The following is a 24,678-nucleotide window of genomic DNA, read 5'->3' as shown; positions in this document are numbered from 1 at the left end:
CTGTCCTTTGCTTAGCCAGAACAGGCTTTTGGGAAGGCTTGGCTTTTCTCTGTGCCTGTGGGCATTTCCAGGTTGCTGCTTTCTTGAGCAACCATTCTGGCATTTATGAGGCAACAATAAAACCCAAGGTTCTCACCACTATATCATTTGTCAGGTCCTGAGAAACCTTGCCATTCTTGCCTCATCTCTTCACCTTTCAGAGTCGTCTCTGTTTTTCCCATAAGTAACGTGTATGGTTTTTAGCTGTACTTAGTGAAAGAAATAGGGAGATATGCATCTATTCCATCTTGTCCCAGAACCAGATGTCTGTAATGTCTTGCCTTTTCTTTTTAATGGATATGTATTTATTTTTGGAAACTTGATTTTATGGCATTGCATTAATGCTAATAGACTTAAAATATAAAACTTAAATGAGAACAAAACAACTACAAGGACCATATTACATCTCCTAAATTAATCATTTTTTTTCAATGTCAATTCTTAATGCTGTCCAGATTGCAGTAAAACTGATAGAGTGAAAGACCAATATGATAATAACATATTCATATTGAATATGAATATTGAATATGTGAAAGACCAATATGAATATAACATATTCTGAGAGCACACATATCAGGAGCTTATAATCATTAACTCTGTAATCTCTCTCTTAGGAACTGATTCTAAAAAAAATTTAATAAATGTAAATCTATATAATAGTATCTACTTTAGAAAAACAATATATAGGCAGTCTAAATGACCAGCAATAGGAATATGACACAGTAATTTGTGATACTGAAAATGGTAAAACATTCTCCAACTATGGTATAATGAACATTAGGATCAAACATGAGAAACTGCTTCGATATAATGTTAAATGAAAAGGACAGGGTATATATATTTGATTGTTTCCATGGAAATAAACTAAAAAGGAAAATGTAATATTAAAAGTAATTGTTAGGTTTAGTGCAGGGATAATGGATTAATTCGTTTAACAAACATTTATTGAGTACCTACTATATGTCAGGCACAGTTCTAGATGCTAGGGATACAGAAGTGAATTTTTTAAAGTTTTTTTTAATATTTATTTATTTATTTGGCTGTGCAGGGTCTTAGTTGTGGCATGTCAGATCTTTAGTTGCCGAGTGTGGGATCTTTAGTTGCGGCATACAGGCTCTTAGATGCAGTATATGGGATCTAGTTCCCTGACTAGGGATCGAATCCAGGCCCCCTGCATTGGGAGCATGGAATCTTAACCATTGGACCACCACGGAAGGCCCAGAAGTGAATTTTTTAAATGACAAAAATTGCTATTCTCATGGTGTTTACTTTCTAATAGAGGGAGAGGTCACTAATAAAATAATGCATTATGATTTGTTAGGTGGAAATAAGTGCTACATAGAAAAATAAAGCAGGGAAAGAGGATAGGTATATGGGGGGTGGGCAAGGGGATGTAATTTAATTTTAAGTATATGACTTATTTGTTTTACAAATTATTAATTCATGAATTTATAATTTTTCAAAAATATTATTTTGTAACAATAAAGCACCATTATTTCAGAAAAAAAAATAATTTCAAAATTTTAGACATTTTTTGACAAGAATAAGGCTAAAGATTATCATTATGTTAAGAATAGAGAATATAGATCTATTGCTTATTTGTACATAACTCTATCACTGCATTTAATTCAAAAGAATATTTTAACCGTTTGTTTACTTGCTGTCTATCTCATGGGCTTGTATCTCTTTCCTCCATTTTTGTAGCCAAACTTTTGAAAGAACTGTCCATAATTATGGTCTCCATTTCTTCACACTTTCTCTATCCCCCAACTCACACAGTCTGGCTTGAACTCTCACCACATCACTAAAAGTACACTCACCAAAGCCTCTAACAACCTCCATGTCACTACAGACATTGAGCATTTAAAACCTTAATTATCTTTGACCCATCAGTAGCAGTTGGCAGTGTTAGCCACTCCTTTTTGTCTCCTCGGTTTCATGACACCACAGTTTCTTGGTTTTTTTCCTACTCTCTGGCCAGTCCCTCTCATCTTCTTTTGTGCTTCTCATCCTCTTCCTGACCTTTAAATGGGGATTTCTCAGAGCCCTGTCCTAATCGTCTCTTTTCACTACGTATGACCTCCCTGGGGGATCACATCTGTTCCTACTGTTCTGGTTATCATCTACAGGCTTATGACTTCTAAATATGCACCTCCATATTCATGTCTTGAGTTGCTTATCAATATACCCTATTGCCTACTTGACATCTCTACTTAGATATCTCCCAGGCACTTCTAGCTAAATGATTCCAAGGCTAAACTCATCATATCCCCTATCCAACCAAATCTGCCAAAATTGTCTCTTGTCCCATGGCCCCTATCTTCAGTAAATGGCACCACCATCCCTTCCGTTGCCTATTCCAGAAAACTTGGGAGTCATGCAGGACACCCCCCCACCCCCACTTTATTTTACCCGCCACAGCCTGTCAATCACAGACAAGTTTATTCAACCTCTGTTAACCCTCAAATCCATCCACTTGTTTTCATCACTACCGTTACCCTTCTAATCCATCATTGGCTTCAGGTATTGCAAAAAATCTCTAAACAACTGTCTTCCTCTCCAAGATATTCTCTATTCAGAAACAAGACTAATCTTTATAAAATGCCAATCATGTCCTGGCTCTTGGTTAATCCCTTCAATTTCTTTACATTGCCCTCAGAATCAAGTCCAACTCTTTATCTCGGTTTACAAGGCTCACATCAGTTTCACTCACACCTACCTCTCCAGACTTTCTCCTTAGAATTTCATACTCCAATCACCTTGTCCTTTCTTTGTTCATCAAAGGTGTAATGATCTGTTTCAACTCCTGGCCGTCAAACACATACCTCCACCCACTATGATGTAACTTTTATTGATCTTGTAGCTCTCAGCATAAATAACATTCCTAAGGAAGGTCTCTTATCCGTGAAGCAGTCTAAGTCTTAAATGCTATATAGCATGCCGAATAGTTTCCATGCATGCTGAATTATCCCATTTTAACAGTTATCACATTTATCAAAAGTTACATATTTAATGTCTAGCCCTGTAGACTATGAGCTCTATGAGAACAGTAATCATATTTCTCTTGTTTTACTCCAATACCTTACATAATTCCTGGTCCATTGTAACTGCTTAGCATTTATTGACAAGCTTAAGGAAGGAAGAAAAGAATAAAGGAAGGAAGGGAGGGAAGGAAGGAGAAAGGGAAGGAAAGAAGGAATAACACTCATTCAGTCAGTCTTGGGTAAGGCAGAGGAAAATAAATTTATTGAATTAATAAGATCCTTGAGACTTGAAAAAGTATTTACACATCCATTTCACATTTATTTATCATAACAACTCTGTAAAAAAGTATTATTATGCACTTTTTACACTGAGGAAACTGAGGCTCGTAAAAGAGGTATCATGGCTCATCAAGTTATATCTTGCATTTGGAATCCCATTTCCTTAATTTTGTTCTTGTCCAATTTCCTCAAGATCTAGCTGAAATACCACCTGCCCCAGAAGCTTCTCCCTTTCTCCCCAAGTCCTAATAGTATTATTTTCTTCATCTCTAATCCACAGCACATTTTATATACCTCCCTAGTGGTCTTTAGTACAATGCTCCTTACATTGTGCCTATTTATGTTTCTGTTTCATTTAAACCCCTAAAAAATAAAATTTTAAAGATATAATCCAGGTCATATTCATATTTATCACCCCAGTACCTAGCACAAAGTTAGATGCTCCATAACAATGTGTTACATGAAAGCTACATCTTAGATATAGTCCAATCTCCTCAATCTACTACAATGGACAAATCAATCAGAGAAGTTATTTCAGATCTACCAAAGGCCACACAGCTGCATGCTACACACTGCTTCTTTGTGCCCCCTTCTCTACCCTTTCCATGCATGGAATATGGGAGGAACAGTAAAGGTAGAGTCCTGAGGTCTCTAGCTAATGCCACCACTTACTAGCTGTGTAAATATCCTAGGTTTAGTTTCTGCATAGGTGAGGATACAAATATCGGCTGTTTTGTAATGCTGGTTTCCAACAGTGTCTAGCACATAGAAATTTCAGCCTTTGACAATATTAAAAAATATTAATCAGTTATGGTTGAAAAAACTTCATGCTACAGAGTCCCAACAACCAACAATCCCTATAAGTCTAATATGTAAACAGAATTAGAATGAACTAAAATAGGCAGAAAACTTCTGAATCTTTCAGTTTCTCCACTTCGCTGCTAGGTATGCTGATTTTATCTCCTCAAGGCAGAACAGACTTGAGTGATCATATATTTATTTGCATAATGGCTTTTTAGTTGCTTCTTTTGCTTATTTGCTTTCTACAACTAATTGATTACCAGACCCATGCTAAGTTCTGAAGGCATCTTTGCTTGGAATCAGTTACAGCCCTCTATGACAGGTGAAGACGAATGTTTATTTCACCTTGAAAATGTGAAGAAAGTTTATTTTCCCAATTTGGTATATATTTCATCCAGGAAATTTAGGGCTTTTAATGTTTGTCATGAGGTAAGAATATTTCCAATGCCTATTTGTAATATTAAAATAGGTAAAACCCCTAGACAAGAAAAGTATCCACTACTTCTCCTTTTATTATGGTGGTTGCCCTGGTATCGGGGAAACTAGAATTAGGAAGACACTAGAGAAGACAAGAGAGCTGTATGGCAATTGTCAGCCTCGAGTCGGGACACTGTTTAGAATCCTAAATTGCGGAACTCCATAGGACCAGTAAAATCTAATAATCTGAGAGCTAAACAGTCACATCACTTCTTATGTTACCCTGGGTAGATTTAGGATGATGATTACTGGAAGATAGGTTCTCATACTGGGAATCAACAAAGGAATGGAAGAAAGTCCTAGGCAGAAAGCACCAAAGGTACAGAAACGATCTTCAGAAAAAAACAGTAGAAAGAAGGGTAACAATTATGGCCTGCAGAGATCAGTTAATAAAATTCTAAAATGAAAGTTCTCTTTGGGAACAGATCGTTTCTGTCACATTAATCCTGTATATGCCCAATATCTATAGTGCATAGCACATTAAGGTGCTCAGTAAAGTCCTATCAAGTAAATAAATATCCAAATGTCTTGCTTGAGGAAAAGGGAGTGTGAAGGAAGGTAAAAAGCTTTCCATCCAAAGTCAGGGGATGGTAAAGCAAAAGACAGGGGAGATTAGACATATCAACAACTTGATTTACTCTGGTACCTTGTGCCTTATTGGCTTCAACTACACCAGACTTGGTTCTGAAACTTTAAACCCTTTTTAGACGATTAGAGAAGTCCAGTGACTGGATAACAGAGGCTGCTGAGAGCCTGCCAACATTGGATAAGAACGCTAACTTATTTCTAAGGCATTATAATATAAATACAGGGACTCATTAATATTTCAAAAGCTTGTCAAGAGCCCTGACAGAGGGGACCCAAATGGTAGTCCATGAGAAACAAAACAAAACAAAATGAAATAATTAAGGCAAAAGGATTTTCAAAAGCACACAAAAAGAGAAGACTCCAGAACTGAACACTTGAGGAAACCAAATGGTGATTATTGCTGTTATGTAAGATCCCAACACAGAGCCTGGTGAAAGAAGTACAATGTTATTTTAAGGCCCTTGTGAGCAGATCAACAGTGATATACTTCGTTGACAAGGTTGAAGCACCTATCTACACATATGCCTATTAACAGAAATAAGTGCTCTGTTATTATCCACTCAGGCCGAATTCAGAGACTCAAAGCAAAGGCCTACCCCTTGTTCAGATCCCAATGTCAAAAGGAAACTGAGGAACAGCAGTAGAGTTAACTTGATTTAGTAAAGTAAAAAACAGGCCCAGGAAGATATTTTTATCTTTTAATAAAGAGTTTTCATTATCATCATCAAATGCCTACACTTTTACAAACCTGAGTTTCTCAGCCCAGCATTTATAGAAAATTGCCAAGTATCTTTTCTACATAAAAGCACAATTCAATATTTATGAATTGCTAGCTTTCTATAAATATAGGTACTTGGAAATGATCTTCTCACTAGTCATTAATATTTGAACAGGTATCAAAGCTAGAATAATATTAACAATTCCTGGAATTTGTATAGTATTCTACATTATACTATCAATAATAGATGACATTTATTGAGCACTAAGCAAGTGCCAGGCACTTTACATGTAAATTCTCATCATGAATTCAGTTCAATTCAAAAGCATTCACTTAACATCTCCTGCGTGACAGATGAATAACACTTGGTTTCTGTCTTTAAAGACTCTCATTTTGGTGCAATCAATGTTGAATGAATACATGAATGAATGGATGAAGAAATTAATTGGTTTGAATGTCAGTGTGGGATAATAACAATAACACAGGCTCCTCCCCTTACTATCTATGGTCATGAGAAAGTCCTTAACCTATCCTAGCCTCAATTTCATCATCTGTAATATAGGGATATTTAAAATGTCCCTTGCAAAAATTTTGTGAGACTAGTAACAGCAAATATTAAACATCTGCCGAAGAGTGGGCTCTCTCAGTAAGTGACAGTAGTTATTATTAACATCATTATCATCATCATCATCATTACTATTATTAAGTAATCCTATACAACTGTCTTCATCCACACTATAGCAATGGGACAAATAGAACTTTAACATCCAAAAAACCCACACAACATCTATACAAAACACCACAACAAACAAGCAAACCAAGGGATATCTTCTAAACTGTAGCTCCTGATGTCCTCCTAGGTTACTGTACAATATGTATGCCCAGGTTAGAAAAGAAAGGAACGGGATCAACTTAATTATGCTTCCAAATATATCATGATAAAAGGCAAACAGGACAGGGAGTTTATCAAATAACAGACTGTACCTTCCTGCATAATAGAATGCTAGTGACTCCAAACATGGGACCATGTTTTCTATTCCAACATTCTCAAAGAGCAGTAGCTAGAGCCCAGATAATGGCCATCCAGAAACTCATCTAACTCTTCTTAGTGCCAGTGAGACTAAGCCCTAGCCATACAGCAGATAAACTCGAGCCCTGGGTCAAATTCCCCAGTCAGAAGGAGGTCCCATTCTGTGGGTCACTTACCATTTTGGTCTGCTGGTAGATTTCACCATAGGGGCCATCCCATCTCTATAAAGACTTTTAGTTTTGCTGAAGTTAACAATGTTGAAAATGACTCTCTGAAAAAGAAAGAGGGAAACGTTTATCAGACTATGCTATTCAAGTTGCAACTTCCTGATAATTAGAACTGGAAGTAATAAGCAGGGTTATAGGAAACCATATGGACTAACTACCAGCATAGTGAGGATAAATGGTGTTCACAGAAATTCAATATGTTTCTGCTAGCTTATCTGCTAGCTTAACATAGTAGTTAAGAACACAGACTCTAGAACATGGAAGCCTGAGTTTTAATCCCACTCTACCACTCTCAATGCGTGACTTTGCCAAGCTACTAAATCTTTCTGTGCCTCAGTTTCCTTATCTGAAAAATTGGGATAGTAATGGTACCTAGAATTACTGATGAGAATTAAATAATTTAATAAAAGTACAGTGTTTGGAACCATGCTTGGTGCATAGCGAAAGCTATATAAGTTTCAGTTATCATTATTAATTGTGCCCTCTCTCTAGGCTCACCTAGAATTTCCATGGAAATGAATAATATTATCATTATAGTAACAGTAGTGCGTTTGAAGTTCAACAAAACTAAAGATAACAACTTAGTGCAAAACTGAAACTAAAAAATTTGTAACTGCTCAGCACCCCTTTGATTAGAACTAAAGGATATATGTCTGCTTCCCCTTTGTTATCTTCTGCTAGGGGCCAGGAGTACTGAGCTCAACCCTAATCTCAGTATCAGTTTATAGTAGCACAGACACTTGGGTGAGCTCCTTCCCTCTCTGGTTCTTACCTTTAAAATGGGGGAGTGGAATGTTTTAGATGACTAAAACCCTTCCAGAAGGGTAGTATATTAAAAAGAGATCAGGTCTTTGTTTTAATAAACAGCTTTGTCACAAGTGGGGAGGAGAGATTGGGAAAGGAAAGAGAACTGGGATTAAAAGACATTAAATGACCACTGAAACAGTCCAAAGGAGAGAGGATGATGTTCAGGGCAAGGGCAGCCTGAATAGTCAGAGAAAATGAAAAGCTTGCAAGAGGTTAACCATAGGCTGGCTTTTCTATCCAGAGGCAGTGGAAGACAGAAGCATCAAAATTCATGTATTATTTCATTGAACAAATGTTTATTGTGTGAATATTAATGTCAAGTGCCAGAAATTTTATACACTTAAAATTTTTTAAATATTCTCTTATAATTATAATAAAATATTAACATTTTACAGATGTGGAAACTGAGGTTCAGAGGTATTAACTAACTTGTCTTGAGCCATGCAATTAAAAGATGGAGAACTGATATTTGAACCCAAGGGATAAAAAAGTTAAGATATCCAAGATCTCTACCCTTGAGTTACTCACTAAAGTTCAAATGCCATAACTTTAACCAAGTCTATTTTCCAAAATAAGGGCAAAAATAAATATAAATATAGTGGCAATTTTTCAAGCCTTCAAAATTTCATTTTCCTTTAAAAACAGAAAATCAAAACCATTTCCTCTGGCCTCATATTTGGGACTACCATAAAATGCTTTATTCTATGAAATAACTTCTTAGGAATAACTCATGTTTTCTTTTTTCCTCAGAGACCTAGCCATTGACCCCATCTCCAGGCATTTCAGTTTCAGAACTCCTTTCAGTCATTAAATTAAGTCATCAAGAATGTCCAAGACTATTCCATTATTAATAACCTGGACCTGCCTGTTGTCAGTTCAATTATTTCTGCCAGGGTCTTGGCTACTGTCTGTTTTAAGAAAATCAATATCAAGGGGACAAATGGCCTTTGAACCTCACAGGGCCTAATCCCCCTTTTTTCTTCTTCTGGAGATTCCAGGTGTCAGATCCATCTCCAGTGAACCCGGAAGCCATGGTGCACTTTCAGGATCTAGACTAATGCTAAATGCAGGGGGAAATCTAATACAGAAATAATGTGTATATGTGAAGTTGGAATAAAGAAATTAAAAAGTGGAATATTTATTGATCATTCATATCCTAATACATGCCAGAAATTTTCTCAGGTGTTTAAAATATGCTATATTATTTAGCTTCTCTATCCATAAACAAAAGTTGTTTATTTTAGCCCAATTTTAGACATGAGGAAATTGAATTTAATAAAGGCTAACTGGCTTACCCCCCACCCCCAGATCCCAGAACTATTAACTGGTAGAGCTAGGACTTAAATCTTAAGTGTCTGGACAATAAGTATGCCTTTTTTTTTTTCCCTTTGGTTGCATGTCTTGCAGGATCTTAGTTCTTAGTTTCCCAACCAGGGATCGAACCCAGACCCTGGCAGTGAAAGTGCAGAATCCTAACCACTGGACTGCCAGAGAATTCCTGAACAGTCTTTTATTATTCTCCACCTGTGCATTTTTAAAAATGTTTTCTAGCTTACTTAGTAAGGCAGCATGTGGTTGTGAGAATCAAAGGTATTTGGAAGTAAGCAGTGCAGGAAATCTTGGCTTTCCATATTTTCTAGCTATTTGTCAGTTATATACTCAAAATACATCAGATGAAACTGTATCCATGAGGTAATGGTAACAGCAACAACTATAAAAATAACAACTTCTGAGACTTTCTATGCACCAAATTCTAAGTTAAGCACTCATAGTTTCAGTGTTTTGTGTATTAGAATCACCTGGATAGCTTTTAAGTACTAGAGATGCCTGGACCTCATTACCTCTTATTTATGGATGAGACAAGTGGTATTGAGATTAAGTAAATTAAAATTACATAATAGTTAGTAGTAGAGCTAGAATTTGAACCAAGTCCACTGACTCAAGAGAATAAGATCATGGACTTTCCAGATAGATATATCTGAGACTGAAAGCCAGTTCCCCATTGGTTCTGTGAGCTTAGGCAAGATGATTATTCATTCTGATATTGATTTAAAAATCAATCTGGAATTCAGATGATAATACCATCCTAACAAAGTTTTTATAAAAATCTGTGAGATTACATAAGTAATCACCTGTCACATTGCATCTAGATAAGAATAGGTATTCACTATTTATTGAGATTTTCCCCCTTATCTTCAATGAAACTGGATCTTTTAGTTCTTTACAGCTTCCTTCCTTCCTTCCTTCCTTTCTGCCTGCCTGCCTGCCTTACTGCCTTCCTTCCATTATTTATTTTTCTCTCTTCTCTCTATTTAAAATTTTAATCCAGGCTTCTTGTTTCAGTAATATGATGCTCTATATTGAAACTTTGCAAATGGTGACCTGTAGCACAAGCTCTCAAGGTAGCCACGTGTGAGGCCTGGGGCTCTGCCCATCCTTAGTAAGGGGGTTGTGGTGCTATGGAGGAGTTCAAGAGCTCCATTCCGGGTGTAGGCCAAGGAGTGGTCCAGTGCTGCTGAGGGTGTAATGAGAAGCCTGCATGCAGTCCCAGACAGTGGCCTTGATTCTCTATCTTCCCATATATCCAATACTTTTGTCCAGTCAGGAGTAAAATTTCTACTTAATGGTGTCCAAGCTAGTCCCAAGGACTATTCTAAATAGGCATGCACATTCTGCAAATTAGAGGGTCATCATTATTCTAAAATGTTTCATTATCTTAAATCATTGTAGTATTGAAAGTTTGGTTAGATTTTAACATCACTTGTTTTTCTTTTTTTTTTTTTAAACATCTTTATTGGGGTATAATTGCTTTACAATGGTGTGTTAGTTTCTGCTTTATAACAAAGTGAATTAGTTATACGTATACATATGTTCCCATATCTCTTCCTTCTTGCGTCTCCCTCCCTCCCACCCTCCCTATCCCACCCCTCCAGGCGGTCACAAAGCACCGAGCTGATACTCCTGTGCTATGCGGCTGCTTCCCACTAGCTATCTACCTTACATTTGGTAGTGTATATATGTCCATGCCTCTCTCTCGCTTTGTCATAGCTCACCCTTCCCCCTCCCCATATCCTCAAGTCCGTTCTCCAGTAGGTCTGTGTCTTTATTCCTGTCTTACCATCACTTGTTTTTCACAAGAAATTTCAACAGTTCAATTATGAATGAAAAAAGGAGAACTGTTACTTTAATATAATTTCATATGGTTTAAATATTTGAACAGTTTAAAAATTTTATCATTTTATTGTGTGAACAGTTTCTCATTAATGGCTGACTATTAAGACTTTGAATAGATCATCATTGAAAAGTCTTGATCAGGAATTGCATATATCCATTTCAGAAGTCAAAACCTCATATAAAAATGGAATGTGCATGGACAAAAACTCAAGTGTTTCAATTAAAAATTTGAAGATTAAAAAAATTTTAGCATTTGATATCCTCTGTATATATTTTTTGTTTCATTCAAAAATTATGTGTTAATTTTTTTCACCAAGCTTCATATAGTCATCCTCCAAACATTCCCCAGGTACTCCAAAATTCTGCATAGATATCATCTTGCCTAAGTGTACACATATTATTTTCTCTATGTGCCTGGGTGTGAAAAATGTTAGAGAACACTGCTCTGGATAACCTTTCGTAAACTCCTAGAAATTACAGAATATTTAAGAACATTATTTACGTGAAGAACTCCTAATAAATAAAAAGAAATCCATAGATGCCAGAAAAATACAGGTGCAGAAGGCAGGTCACTGGTCTTAGTATCTAACAAATTAGATTTCTAACATCTATGCAAGGATAGCAAACGAGGCCTTGAATCTGCATGAGGCAGGATATCTGACATGAGATGCCTTCACAAATTTAGGATCCTCAAAATGATATAATATTAGTTGAACTGTGGTATAGAAAGAAATCATTCACTAGCAATGGGGGATAACAAAGATGCATGCCTATCTATTCATACATTTGAGAAAGAAGAAGTAATTTTCAAACATGGGCCAGAACATTTTGAGGTTTGGGTTGGAATTTACATTACCAGCTTGGTCTTAAGAACCCAGGTAAAGCATTTACAATAAATTTAGTTACAGGAAGATAACCCTGGGGCACCTGGTCAAAACAAGAAAAAAAAATCACTTTGAATGCACACATTTTCAGTCCGGGCACACAGAATTTCCATAATGAAGTCCTAAATAGGTCAAACTTTCATATAAATTTATAAAACATACAAGAAAACAATACACACTAAAAGTGAGAATCAGCAGAAAAATAGATAACCGAATTAGACCACAAAGAACTTCAGGTCATAAAACTATATGGTGAACTATAAAGAAAGCATTTTTTTTAATGATTAAAAAATTAAAAATATGTTTCAAACACATGAAAACAGAACAAAGCACAATAAAAATTTTAAAACACCAGAAATAGTCTTGAAAAAATTAAAGAGAGCCTTTAGAAATTATGAAAAATTAATTAAACTAAAAATTTCAGTAGACAGGTTAAGATGCAGAATGGATGAAATTTCCAAAATTCAACAGAGAGACTTATAAAGAGAGAAAATACAAAACGGGACAGAGGGGAAATAAATAAAAATATACATCTGATAAGAGTTCTAGAAAGAGAGACAAGAGAAATTGGGAGAGGCAAAATCTACACAGAAAAGGCTGAATATATTCCAGAACTGATGAAAGACATGTATATTCAGATTTAGGAATCACAAGTCCATCCAAAGCAGGATTTTTTAAAAATCTAGATATAGACACATCATAGTGAAATTACAAAACACCAAAAGTGAAGAACATGTTTTGATAGCAAATCAGAGAAAACAAAAATTACCTACAAAGACACAGAAGTTAGACTTATGCAGACTTAACACCAGCAACATAAGAGACCAGAAAATAATGGAATAACATTGCCCAAGAATGAAGGTATGATAAATTTTCAGACAAACAAAGCTTAAGATGTTTAGCAGTTTCAGACTCTCAGTGAAGGAGCTACTAAAAGATGAACTTCAGAGGATGAAAGAATTTGAACATAAAAGGTAAGAATGGCAAGAAACAACAATGAGCAGAGAAACAAGTAAATCTAAATAAGAACTGAATGAATAAAACTATTATTATAACAGTATTAAATTTTAGGAGTGTTAAAAAGTTTGCACCAAAACACTGGTCAATAGAACAGATGTGTTTGGGACAGTGGTGAAGAGGAGAGAGGCAAGATCAGACTTAAAGTATTCTAAGGTCTTTGTATGATTCCACAGGAGGATAGGGAAGCTAATTAACTTAAAACATTGCTATAAAATAAGAATGTGGGAATTCAAGAGTAGTCAACACAATAATAGAAACAGGATTTATAAATTCCAAATGAGTAAAAAGAAGAGAATAAAGAAAGCATGATAAATATAATAGAAGATATGATAGGATAGGGGATAAAAAGCAAAGAAAAACATTACTTATTGAAAGCCCAAAATAAGATAGTAGAAATAATTCCAAATATCAATAATCGAAGATATTGGAAATTGACACTTCTCTTTGTTAAAAAACAGATTAGGAAAAAAATCTACATTTATAATCTTTCCCAGAGACATGCATAAAACATAATAGCACAAAAATTTTGAAAGTGAAGGGGTGGAAAAAGATATAACATGAAAATATTCACTAAAGGAAAGCTATTTGAGTTATGGCAGTATCACACAAAACAGACTGAGGTAAAAAAAAATGTAAGGTTAAGGATATAATCACCACATAAAACCAAATATTCTACAGGAAGATATAACAACTTTAAATATGTATGCACCTAATAAAAGCATTAAAATATATAAAACAAAAATTGACAATACCTCAAGTAAAAACTGATTAATCTACAATGATTAATCTCAGTAATTGAGAGTGGAGACAACCAAATATTCTGAAGGACGTAGAAAATTGTAATCTTCCAATTTGATAAGCTCCATTAAAAGATCACTTATTAAAACCTACAATGCTTTCCACATACACGATTAGATAACAAACTTTTATCAAGTAAAAGAAGGATAATTGTAAAAGATTAAGCATGTACATATGGTCACAAGACAAATCTCAACAAATAACAGAGAATTAATACTCTTCTAATAACAACCGCTCACTATTGAGTCATAAAATCATATATATTTTACAAAAAGTTGACAAAAAACTCTCAACATTTTGAAATTTTATATATATTCTTAATTTTTCATGTAACAAAGAAAAAATAATGATGAAGAGTAGAAAGTATGTGAAATTGGATGATTAATTCAGCACTACATATCAGAGCATGTGTCATAAAGTAAAAACATTAAAGAGAGAAATTAAATTTTAGCCTTATATGCATACACTAGAAAAGAATAAAGATTGAAAAGGAAGTGTGAAAAAGAAATGAAGGAAATGATAGAAAAGATCAATAAAATTAAAAGCTGGTTTTTTGAGAAGATAAACAAATTTGATGAACCATTAGCCAGACTCATCAAGAAAAAAAGGGAGAAGACTCAAATCAATAGAATTAGAAATGAAAAAGGAGAAGCAAAAACTGACACTGCAAAAATACAAAGGATCATGAGAGATTACTACAAGCAACTATATGCCAATAAAATGGACAACCTAGAAGAAATGGACAAATTCTTAGAAAAGCACAAACTCCTGAGACTGAACCAGGAAGAAAGGGAAAATATAAACTGACCAATCACAAGCACTGAAATTGAGACTGTGGTTAAAAATTTCCCAACAAACAAAAGCCCAGGACCAGATGGCTTCACAGGCAAATTCTATCAAACATTTAGAGAAGTGCTAACACCTATCCTTCTCAAACTCTTCCAAAACATAGCAGAGGGAGGAAAACTCCCAAACTCATTCTACGAGGCCAACATCACCCTGATACCAAAACAAGACAAAGATGTCACAAAGAAAGAAAATTACAGGCCAATATCACTGATGAACATAGATGCAAAAATCCTCAATAAAATACTAGCAAACAGAATCCAACAGCACATTAAAAGGATCATACACCATGATCAAGCGGGGTTTATCCCAGGAATGCAAGGATTCCTCAACATACACAAATCAAACAATGTGATACACCATATTAACAACTTGAAGGAGGAAAAATATATGACCATCTCAGTAGATGCAGAAAAAGCTTTTGACAAGATTCAACACTGATTTATGATAAAAGCCCACCAGAAAGTAGGCATAGAGGGAACTAACCTCAACATAATAAATGCCGTATGTGACAAACCAACAGCCAATATCATTCTCTATGGTGAAGAACTGAAACCATTTCCCTGAGATCAGGAACAAGACAAGGTTGTCCACTCTCACCACTGTTATTCAACATAGTTTTGGAAGTTTTACCCACAGCAATGAGAGGAGAAAAAGAAATAAAAGGAATCCAAATTGGAAAAGAAGAAGTAAAACTGTCACTGTTTGCAGATGACATGATACTATACATAGAGAATCCTAAAGATGCTATCAGAAAACTACTAGAGCTAATCAATGAATTTAGCAAAGTAGCAGGATACAAAATTAATGCACAGAAATTACTTGCATTCCTATACATTAATCATGAAAAATCTGAAAGAGAAATTAAGGAAACACTCTCATTTACCATTGCAACAAAAAGAATAATACAGCTAATAGTAATCCTACCTAAGGAGACAAAAGAACTGTATGCAGAAAACTATAGGACATTGATGAAAGAAATTAAAGATGATACAAACACATGGAGAGATATACCATGTTCTTGGATTGGAAGAATCAACACTGTGAACATGACTATACTACCCAAAGCAATTTACAGATTCAATGCAATCCTTATCAAACTACCACTGGCATTTTTCACAGAACTAGAACAAAAAATTTCACAATTTGTATGGAAACACAAAAGACCCTGAATAGCCAAAGCAATCTTGAGAAAGAAAAACGGAGCTGGAGGAATCAGGCTCCCTGAATTCAGACTATACTACAAAGCTACAGTAATCAAGACAGTATGGTACTGGCTCAGAAACAGAAATACAGAGCAATGGAATAGGATAAAAAGCATAGAGATAAACCCACGCACATATGGTCACCTTTTTTTTGATAAAGGAGACAAGAGTATACAATGGAGAAAAGACAGCCTCTTTAATAAGTGTTGCTGGGAAAACTACACAGCTACATGTAAAAGAATGAAATTAGAACACTGCATAACACGATACACAAAAATAAACTCAAAATGGATTAAAGATCTAAATGTAAGGGCAGACACTATCAAACTCTTAGAGGAAAACACAGGCAGAACACTCTATGACATAAATCACAGCAAGATCCTTTTTGACTCACCACCTAGAGAAGTGGAAATAAAATAAAAAATAAACAAATGGAACCTTATGAAACTTAAAATCTTTTGCATAGCAAAGGAAACCATAAACAAGATGAAAAGACAACCCTCAGAATGGAAGAAAATATTTGCAAATGAAGCAACTGACAAAGGATTAATCTCCAAAGTTTACAAGCAGCTCATGCAGCTCAATATCAAAAAAACAAACAATGCAATCCAAAAATGGATAGAAGACCTAAATAGACATTTCTCTAAAGAAGATATACAGATTGCCAACAAACACATGAAAGGATGCTCAACATCATTAATCATTAGAGAAATGCAAATCAAAACTACAATGAGGTATCACGTCACACCAGTCAGAATGGCCATCATCAGAAAATCTACAAACAATAAATGTTGGAGAGGGTGTGGAGAAAAGGGAACTCTCTTGCACTGTTGGTGGGAATGTAAATGGATACAGCCACTATGGAGAACTGTATGGAGGTTCCTTAAAATGCTAAAAATAGAACTACCATACAACCCAGCAATCTGACTACTGGGCATATGCCCTGAGAAAACCATAATTCAAAAAGAGTCATGTATCACAGGGTTCACTAAATCTCTATTTACAATAGCTAGGCTATGGAAGCAACCTAAGTGTTCATCGAGAGATGAATGGATAAAGAAGATGTGGCACATATATACAATGGAATATTACTCAGCCATAAAAAGAAACGAAATTGAGTTATTTGTAGTGAGGTGGATGGACATAGAGACTGTCATACAGAGTGAAGTCAGTCAGAAAGAGAAAAACAAATACCGTATGCTAACACATATATATGGAATCTAAAAAAAAAAAAAATTGTTCTGAAGAACCTAGGGGCAGGACAGGAATAAAGATGCAGAAGTAGAAAATGGACTTAAGGACATGGGGAGGGCAAAGTGTAAGCTGGTACGAAGTGAGAGAGTGGCATGGACTTATATATACTACCAAATGTAAAACAGATAGCTAGTGAGAAGCAGGAAACTAACACACCATTGTAAAGCAATTATACTCAAATAAAGAGTTAAAATTACAAACAAACAAACAAAAAGATGTAGACGTTGAGAATGGACTTGAGGACAAGAGGAGTGGGAAGGGTAACCTGGGACGAAGTGAGAGAGTGCATGAACTTATATATACTACCAAATGTAAAATAGATAGATAGTGGGAAGCAGCCACATAGCATAGGGAGATCAGCTCAGTGCTTCGTGACCACCTAGAGGGGTGGGATAGGGAAGGTGGGAGGGAGAAACAAGAGGGAGGAGATATATGTATATGTATAGCTGATTCGCTTTGCTATAAAGCAGAAACTAACACACCATTGTAAAGCAATTATACTCCAATACAGATGTTTTTTAAAAAAAAGTGGTAAGTACTTAACTTAAAAAATTAAGAAACAAAATAATAATTCACACCAAGGAATCTCAGAATGCAAAACACTGGAAGCACCTGGGGTGCCAGGCACAGCTTGGTTCTTTATAAAGAAAAATTAAGTCCCCATATTCCTTCCCTCACACCAAGCACCCAAGTGACTCATTGTCCATCATGACAGGAAACTAGAGGCTCATTCCCTGGAGTGGTTGACGAGATTCCAGATTCAAAATCCAGAATACTGGTAGTCGAGCATATCTCTATAGTCGGGAGTTTAGAAAATTCTTTTATGGGAAAACCACCAATCAAGATAAAAGATTTACACATATAGGTAAGGGAGACTCCCCCAAAGAAATGAATGAGCACGGTCCAAATATGTATATAGAACCTTATTTCAAAATTTAATGACAATCTTTTAATGATGAAAGACATCAATAGAAGCAGAGAAAAAAGCAGCCAAGCAAAGGTATGATGGGAGTCAGGGGGAGGACTTGGGGAAAACAGAAGAGATTTGCAAAAGGAGCATTGAATACCAGTTTAACAGGAAAAGAAGCAATTATCTGCAGAAGGCAGGAGGCAGATGGAACAGTTGCAGAAGAGAAAATCTTAACCATATATAATGACTATTTACCTATTCATAATAAAGAAAAGACTGAATATTAATTTAACCAAAATAGTGATATAAATATGGGGGAGGAGAAGTGTTTGTATTTTTTAGTAGAACGGTTAAAGAATGAAATCATCATCTCATAATACAAAGTTGGTAAATACTATCAAAAACGAAAATGAATAGAAAATAGCGGTATAGAAATTTTGTTTAGAAATACAGAAATAATATCAGAAGAAACAATTAGAAGAAATAAAAGTGACTGCCTCAAGAGCAGGAGAGCAAGGTCCAAATTCTTCCTGCTGCCTGTTTTTGAAAAAAAAAAATGCCCTTGCTCCTCATTGATTAGGTGTTGTTTATGTCTGCTTTTGCCACATAATAGCAGAGTTAACTAGTTGCGACAGAGACATGTTGGCTCACAAAGCCTAAATTTGTTCTTTACAAAAGAAGTTTGCTGTGTATTAATTTTGTATCATGCAACTTTATTAAATTCATTGATTAGCTCTAGTGATTTTCTTGTTGCATCTTTAGGATTTTCTATGTATAGTATCATGTCATCTGCAGTGACAGTTTTACTTCTTCTTTTCCAATTTGGATTCCTTTTATTTCTTTTTCTTCTCTGATTGCCATGGCTAGTATGGAGGTTCCTTAAAAAACTAAAAATAGAACTACCATATGAGCCAGCAATCCCACTATTGGGCATATACCCAGAGAAAACCATAATTCAAAAAGACACATGCACCCCAATGTTCATAGCAGAACTATTTACAATGGCCGGGACATGGAAGCAAGCTAAATGTCCAACAACAGAGGAATGGATAAAGAAGATGTGGTATATATATACAATGGAATATTACTCAGCCATAAAAAGGAATGAAATTGGGTCATTTGTAGAGATGTGGAGGGACCTAGCGACTGTCATACAGGGTCAACTAAGTCAGAAATAGAAAACAAATATAGTATATTAACACATATATGTGGAATATAGAAAAATGGTATAGATGACCTTATTTACAAGGCAGAAATAGAAACACACACATAGAAAACAATTGTATGGATACCAAGGCGGAAAGGGGTGGGGTGGGAGGAATTGGGAGATTGGGACTGACACATATACACTATTGATACTATGTATAAAGTAGACACCTGAGGGGAACATACTGTATAGAACAGGGAACGCTACTTAATGCACTGTGGCGTCCTAAATGGGAGGGAAATCCAAAACTGAGGGGATATATGTATATGTATGGCTGATACATTTTGCTGTGCAGTAGAAGGTGAGACAACATTGTAAAGTAACTATACTCCAATAAAAATTAATTAAAAATAAAGAGGTTTGCTGATTTTTGCTTTAAGAAGCAGGAATCAAAAACTGTGGCAAAAGTAAAGAGATATTTTATTTTTGGCATTTGCAGTAGCACTTGACTTTTAAAATAACATAAATGTATTTTATTTTCATAAATATTAAAGTTAAGTTAAATAAAAGAAAAAGACAAAAAACTACACAATTCATTTTATGAGACTATTATAAATTTGAAACAAAAACAGGCAAGGACAACTGGAGAATGGAAACATATAGCCCTATATCAATTATGAACATTGAATGAAAAATATTAATAAAATATTACCAATTCAAATCCAGCAGTAAGTTTATACAAACACACACACACACACACACACACACACACCAGTATAGCAAAACAAAGTAAGATGGACCCTAGGAATGGAAGGACTATTCCACATTAAAAAGAGATATAATGTAACTTATCATATTAACAGATTAAGTGAGAAATACTGAATTATCAACAAATAGATATAGTAAAACTATCTAATAAAATTCAACAGCCATTCAAGAAAAGTTTTTTAAAAATGTTTGCAAGCTGTAAATAAAAAAGAACTTCCTTTATCTTATACAACATATCTATTAAAAATTAATACAGAGGCAAGAAGAACTACAATCCTCAGCCTGTGGAACAAAAGCCACATTCACAGAAAAATAGACAAGATGAAAAGGCAGAGGGCTATGTACCAGATGAAGGAACAAGATAAAACCCCAGAAAAGAAACTAAATGAAGTGCAGATAGGCAACCTTCCAGAAAAGGAATTCAGAATAAAGATAGTGAAGATGACCCAGAACCTCAGGAAAAAAATGGAGGAAAAGATCGAGGAGATACAAGAAACATTTAACAAAGACCTAGAAGAATTAAAGAACAAACAAACAAAGATGAACAATACAATAACTGAGATGAAAAATACACTAGAAGGAATCAACAGCAGAAAACTGGAGGCAGAAGAATGGATAAGTGACCTGGAAGACAGAATGGTGGAATTCACTGCTGCAGAACAGATTAAAGAAAAAAGAATGAAAAGAAATGAAGACAGCCTAAGAGACTTCTGAGACAACATAAAAAACAACATTCGCCTTATAGGGGTCCCAGAAGGAGAAGAGAGATATAAAGGACCCAGAAAACTTTTGAAGAGATTACAGTTGAAAACTTCCCTAATATGGGAAAGGAAGTAGCCAGCCAAGTCCAGGAAATGCAGAGAGTCCCATACAGGATAAATACAAGGAGAAACACACAGAGATGCATAGTAATCCAATTGGCAAAAATTAAAGACAAAGAAAAATTATTGAAAGCAGCAAGGGAAAAATGACAAACAACATAAAAGGGAATCCCCATAAGATTAACAGCTGCTTTCTCAGCAGAAACTCTACACACCTGAAGGGAGTGGCATGATATACTTAAAGTGATGAAAGGAAAGAATCTACAACCACGGTTACTCTACCTGGCAAGGATCTCATTAAGATTCAATGGAGAAATCAAAAGCTTTACAGACAAGCAAAAGCTAAAAGAATTCAGCACCACCAAGCCAGCTCTACAACAAATGCTAAAGGAACTTCTCTAAGTGGGAAACACAAGAGAAGAAAAGGATCTACAAAAACAAACCAAAAACAATTGAGAAAATGGTAATAGGAACATACATACAGATAATTATCTTAAACGTGAAAGAATTAAATGATCCAACCAAAAGATACAGCGTTGCTGAATGGATACAAAAAAAGACCCATATATATGCTGTCTACAAGAGAACGACATCAGACCAAGGGACACATACAGACTGAAAGTGAGGGGATGGAAAAAGATATTGCATGCAAATGGAAATCAAATGAAAGTTGGAGTAGCAACACTCATATGAGATAAAATAGACTTTAAAATAAAGGATGTTACAAAAGACACGGAAGGACACTACATGATGATCAAGGGATCAATCCAGGAAGAAGATATAACAATTATAAATATATATGCACCCAACATACGAGCACCTCAATACATAAGGCAACTGCTAACAGCTATAAAAGAGGAACTTGACAGTAACACAATAATAGTGTGGGACTTTAACAGTACACTTACACCAATGGACAGATCTTTGAAACAGAAAATTAATAAGGAAACACAAGCTTTCAATGACACAATAGAACAGATAGATTTAATTGATATTTATAGGACATTCGATTGAAAAACAGTAGATTACACTTTCTTCTCAAGTGCGCATGGAACATTTTCCAGGATAGATCACAACTTGGGTCACAAATCAAGCCTCAGTAAATTTAACAAAACGGAAATCATATCAAGCATCTTTATGACTGCAGTGCCATGAGATTAGAAATGAATTATAGGGGAAAAAAACAGTAAAAAAGACAAATATATGGAGGCTCAACAATACATTACTAAATAACCAAGAGAACACTGAAGAAATCAAAGAGGAAATCAAAAAATACCTAGTCAAATGACAAGAAAAACACGATGATACAAAACCTATGGGACGCAGCAAAAGCAGTTCTAAGAGGGAAGTTTATAGCAATACGAGCTTACCTCAAGAAACAAGAAAAATCTCGAATAAACAATCTAAGCTTAAACATAAAGGAACTAGAGAAAGAAGAACAAACAAAACCCACAGTGAGCAGAAGGAAAGAAATCATAAAGATCAGACCAGAAATAAATGAAATAGAAACAAAGAAAACAAAAGCAAAGATGAATAAAACTAAAAGCTGGTTCTTTGAGAAGATAAACAAAATTGATAAACCATTAGCCAGACTCATCAAGAAAAAGAGGGAGAGCACTCAAATCAAAAAAAATTAGAAATGAAAAAGGAGAAGTTACAACAGACACTGCAGAAATACAAAGCAACCTAAGAGACTACTACAAGCAACTCTATGCCAATAAAATGGACAACCTGGAAGAAAACGGACAAACTCTTAGAAAGGTATAAGCTTCCAAGACTAAGCCAGGAAGAAATAGAAAATATGAACACACCAATCACAAGTAATGAAATTGAAACTGTGATTAAAAATCTTCCAACAAACAAAAGCCCAGGACCAGATGGCTTCACAGGTGAATTCTATCGAACATTTAGAGAAGAGCTATCACCCATCCTTCTCAAACTCTTCCAAAAAATTGCAAAAGAAGGAACACTCCCAAACTCATTCTATGAGGCCACATCACCCTGATACTAAAACCAGACAAAGATACTACAAAAAAAGAAAATTACAGACCAATATCACTGATGAATATAGATGCAAAAATCCTCAACAAAACACTAGCAAACAGAATCCAACAGCACATTAAAAGGATCATACACCATGATCAAGTGGGATTTATCCCAGGAATGCAAGGATTCTTCAATATATGCAAATCAATCAATGTGATTCACCATATTATCAAAGGGCAGAATAAAATCCATATGATCATCTCAATAGATGCAGGAAAAGCTTTTGACAAAATTCAACACCCATTTGTGATAAAAACTCTCCAGAAAGTGGGCATAGAGGGAACCTACCTCAACATAATAAAGGCCATATATTACAAACGCACAGCCAACACCATTCTCAATGGTGAAAAACTGAAAGCATTTCCTCTAAGATCAGGAACAAGACAAGGATGTCCACTCTCACCACTATTATTCAACATAATTTTGGAAGTTCTAGCCACAGCAATCAGAGAAGAAAAAGAAATAGAAGGAATACAAATTGGAAAAGAAGAAGTAAAACTGTTAGTTTGCAGATGACATGCTACTATACATAGAGAATCCTAAAGATGCCTCCAGAAAACTACTAGAGCTAAACAATGAATTTGGTAAAGCTGCAGGATACAAAATTAATTGCCCAGAAATCTCCTGCATTCCTATACACTAATGATGAAAAATCTGAAGGAGAAATTAAGGAAACACTCCAATTTACCATTGCAACAAGAAGAATAAAATACCTAGGAACAAACCTACTGAGGGGGACCAAAGACCTCTATGTAGAAATGTATAAGACACTGATGAAAGAAATTAGAGATGATACCAACAGAAATCAAAGATAACATATACAGACGGAGAGATACACCATTTTCCTGGATTGGAAGGATCAATATTGTGAAAATGACTATACTACCCAAAGCAATCTACAGATTCAATGCAATCCCTATCAAATTACCAATGGCATTTTTCACAGAACTAGAACAAAAAATCTTAAAATTTGTATGGAGACACAAAAGACCCCAAATAGCCAAAGCAGCCTTGAGGGAAAAAAGCAGAGCTGGAGGAATCAGACTCCCTGACTTCAGACTATACTATGAAGTTACAGTAATCAAGACAATATGGTACTGGCACAAAAACAGAAATATAGATCGATGGAACAAGATAGAAAGCCGAGAGTTAAACCCACGTACCTATGGTCAACTAATCTATGATAAAGGAGGCAAGGATATACAGTAAGGAAAACACAGTCTCTTCAATAAGTGGTGCTGGGAAAACTGACAGCTACATGTAAAAGAATGAAAGTAGAGCACTCCCTAACACCAACACAAAAATAAACTCAAAATGGATTAGAGACCGAGATGTAAGACCAGACACTCTTAGAGGAAAACATATGAATATCACTCTTTGACATAAATCACAGCAAGATCTTTTTTGATCTGCCTCCTAGAGTAATGGAAATAAAACCAAAAATAAACAAATGGACCTAATGAAACTTAAAAGCTTTTGCACAGCAAAGGAAACTATAAATAAGATGAAAAGACAACCCTCAGAATGGGAGAAAATATTTGCAAATGAATCAATGGACAAAGGATTAATCTCCAAAATATATAAACAGCTCATGCAGCTCAATATCAAAAAAACAAACAACCCAGTCCAAAAATGGGCAGAAGACCTAAATAGACATTTCTCCCAAGATTACATACAGATGGACAAGAAGCACATGAAAAGCTGCACAACATCACTAATTATTAGAGAAATGCAAGTCAAAACTGCAATGAGGTATCACCTCACACCAGTTAGAATGGGCATCATCAGAAAATCTACAAACAGCAAATGCTGGAGAGGGTGTAGAGAAAAGGGAACCCTCTTGCACTGTTGGTGG

At 35.3% G+C, this 24,678-nt stretch overlaps 1 protein-coding gene across 1 annotated transcript in view; it reads right to left on the bottom strand.

The window, feature by feature from the left end:
* AGBL4 (AGBL carboxypeptidase 4) overlaps positions 1–24,678 on the bottom strand; it is a 1,285,194-nt gene that overhangs the window by 735,344 nt on the left and 525,172 nt on the right. The window contains exon 4 of the mRNA XM_060141936.1: positions 7,093–7,187. Within this exon, the coding sequence (XP_059997919.1) occupies positions 7,093–7,187 (95 nt within the window). The remainder of the gene's footprint in view (positions 1–7,092; positions 7,188–24,678) is intronic.

The sequence above is a fragment of the Lagenorhynchus albirostris genome, chromosome 2 (assembly GCF_949774975.1).
Source record: "Lagenorhynchus albirostris chromosome 2, mLagAlb1.1, whole genome shotgun sequence".
NCBI lineage: Eukaryota > Metazoa > Chordata > Mammalia > Artiodactyla > Delphinidae > Lagenorhynchus > Lagenorhynchus albirostris.
Note: the sequence above shows the minus strand (reverse complement) of the source record. Positions and strands in the feature narration are given on the sequence as shown.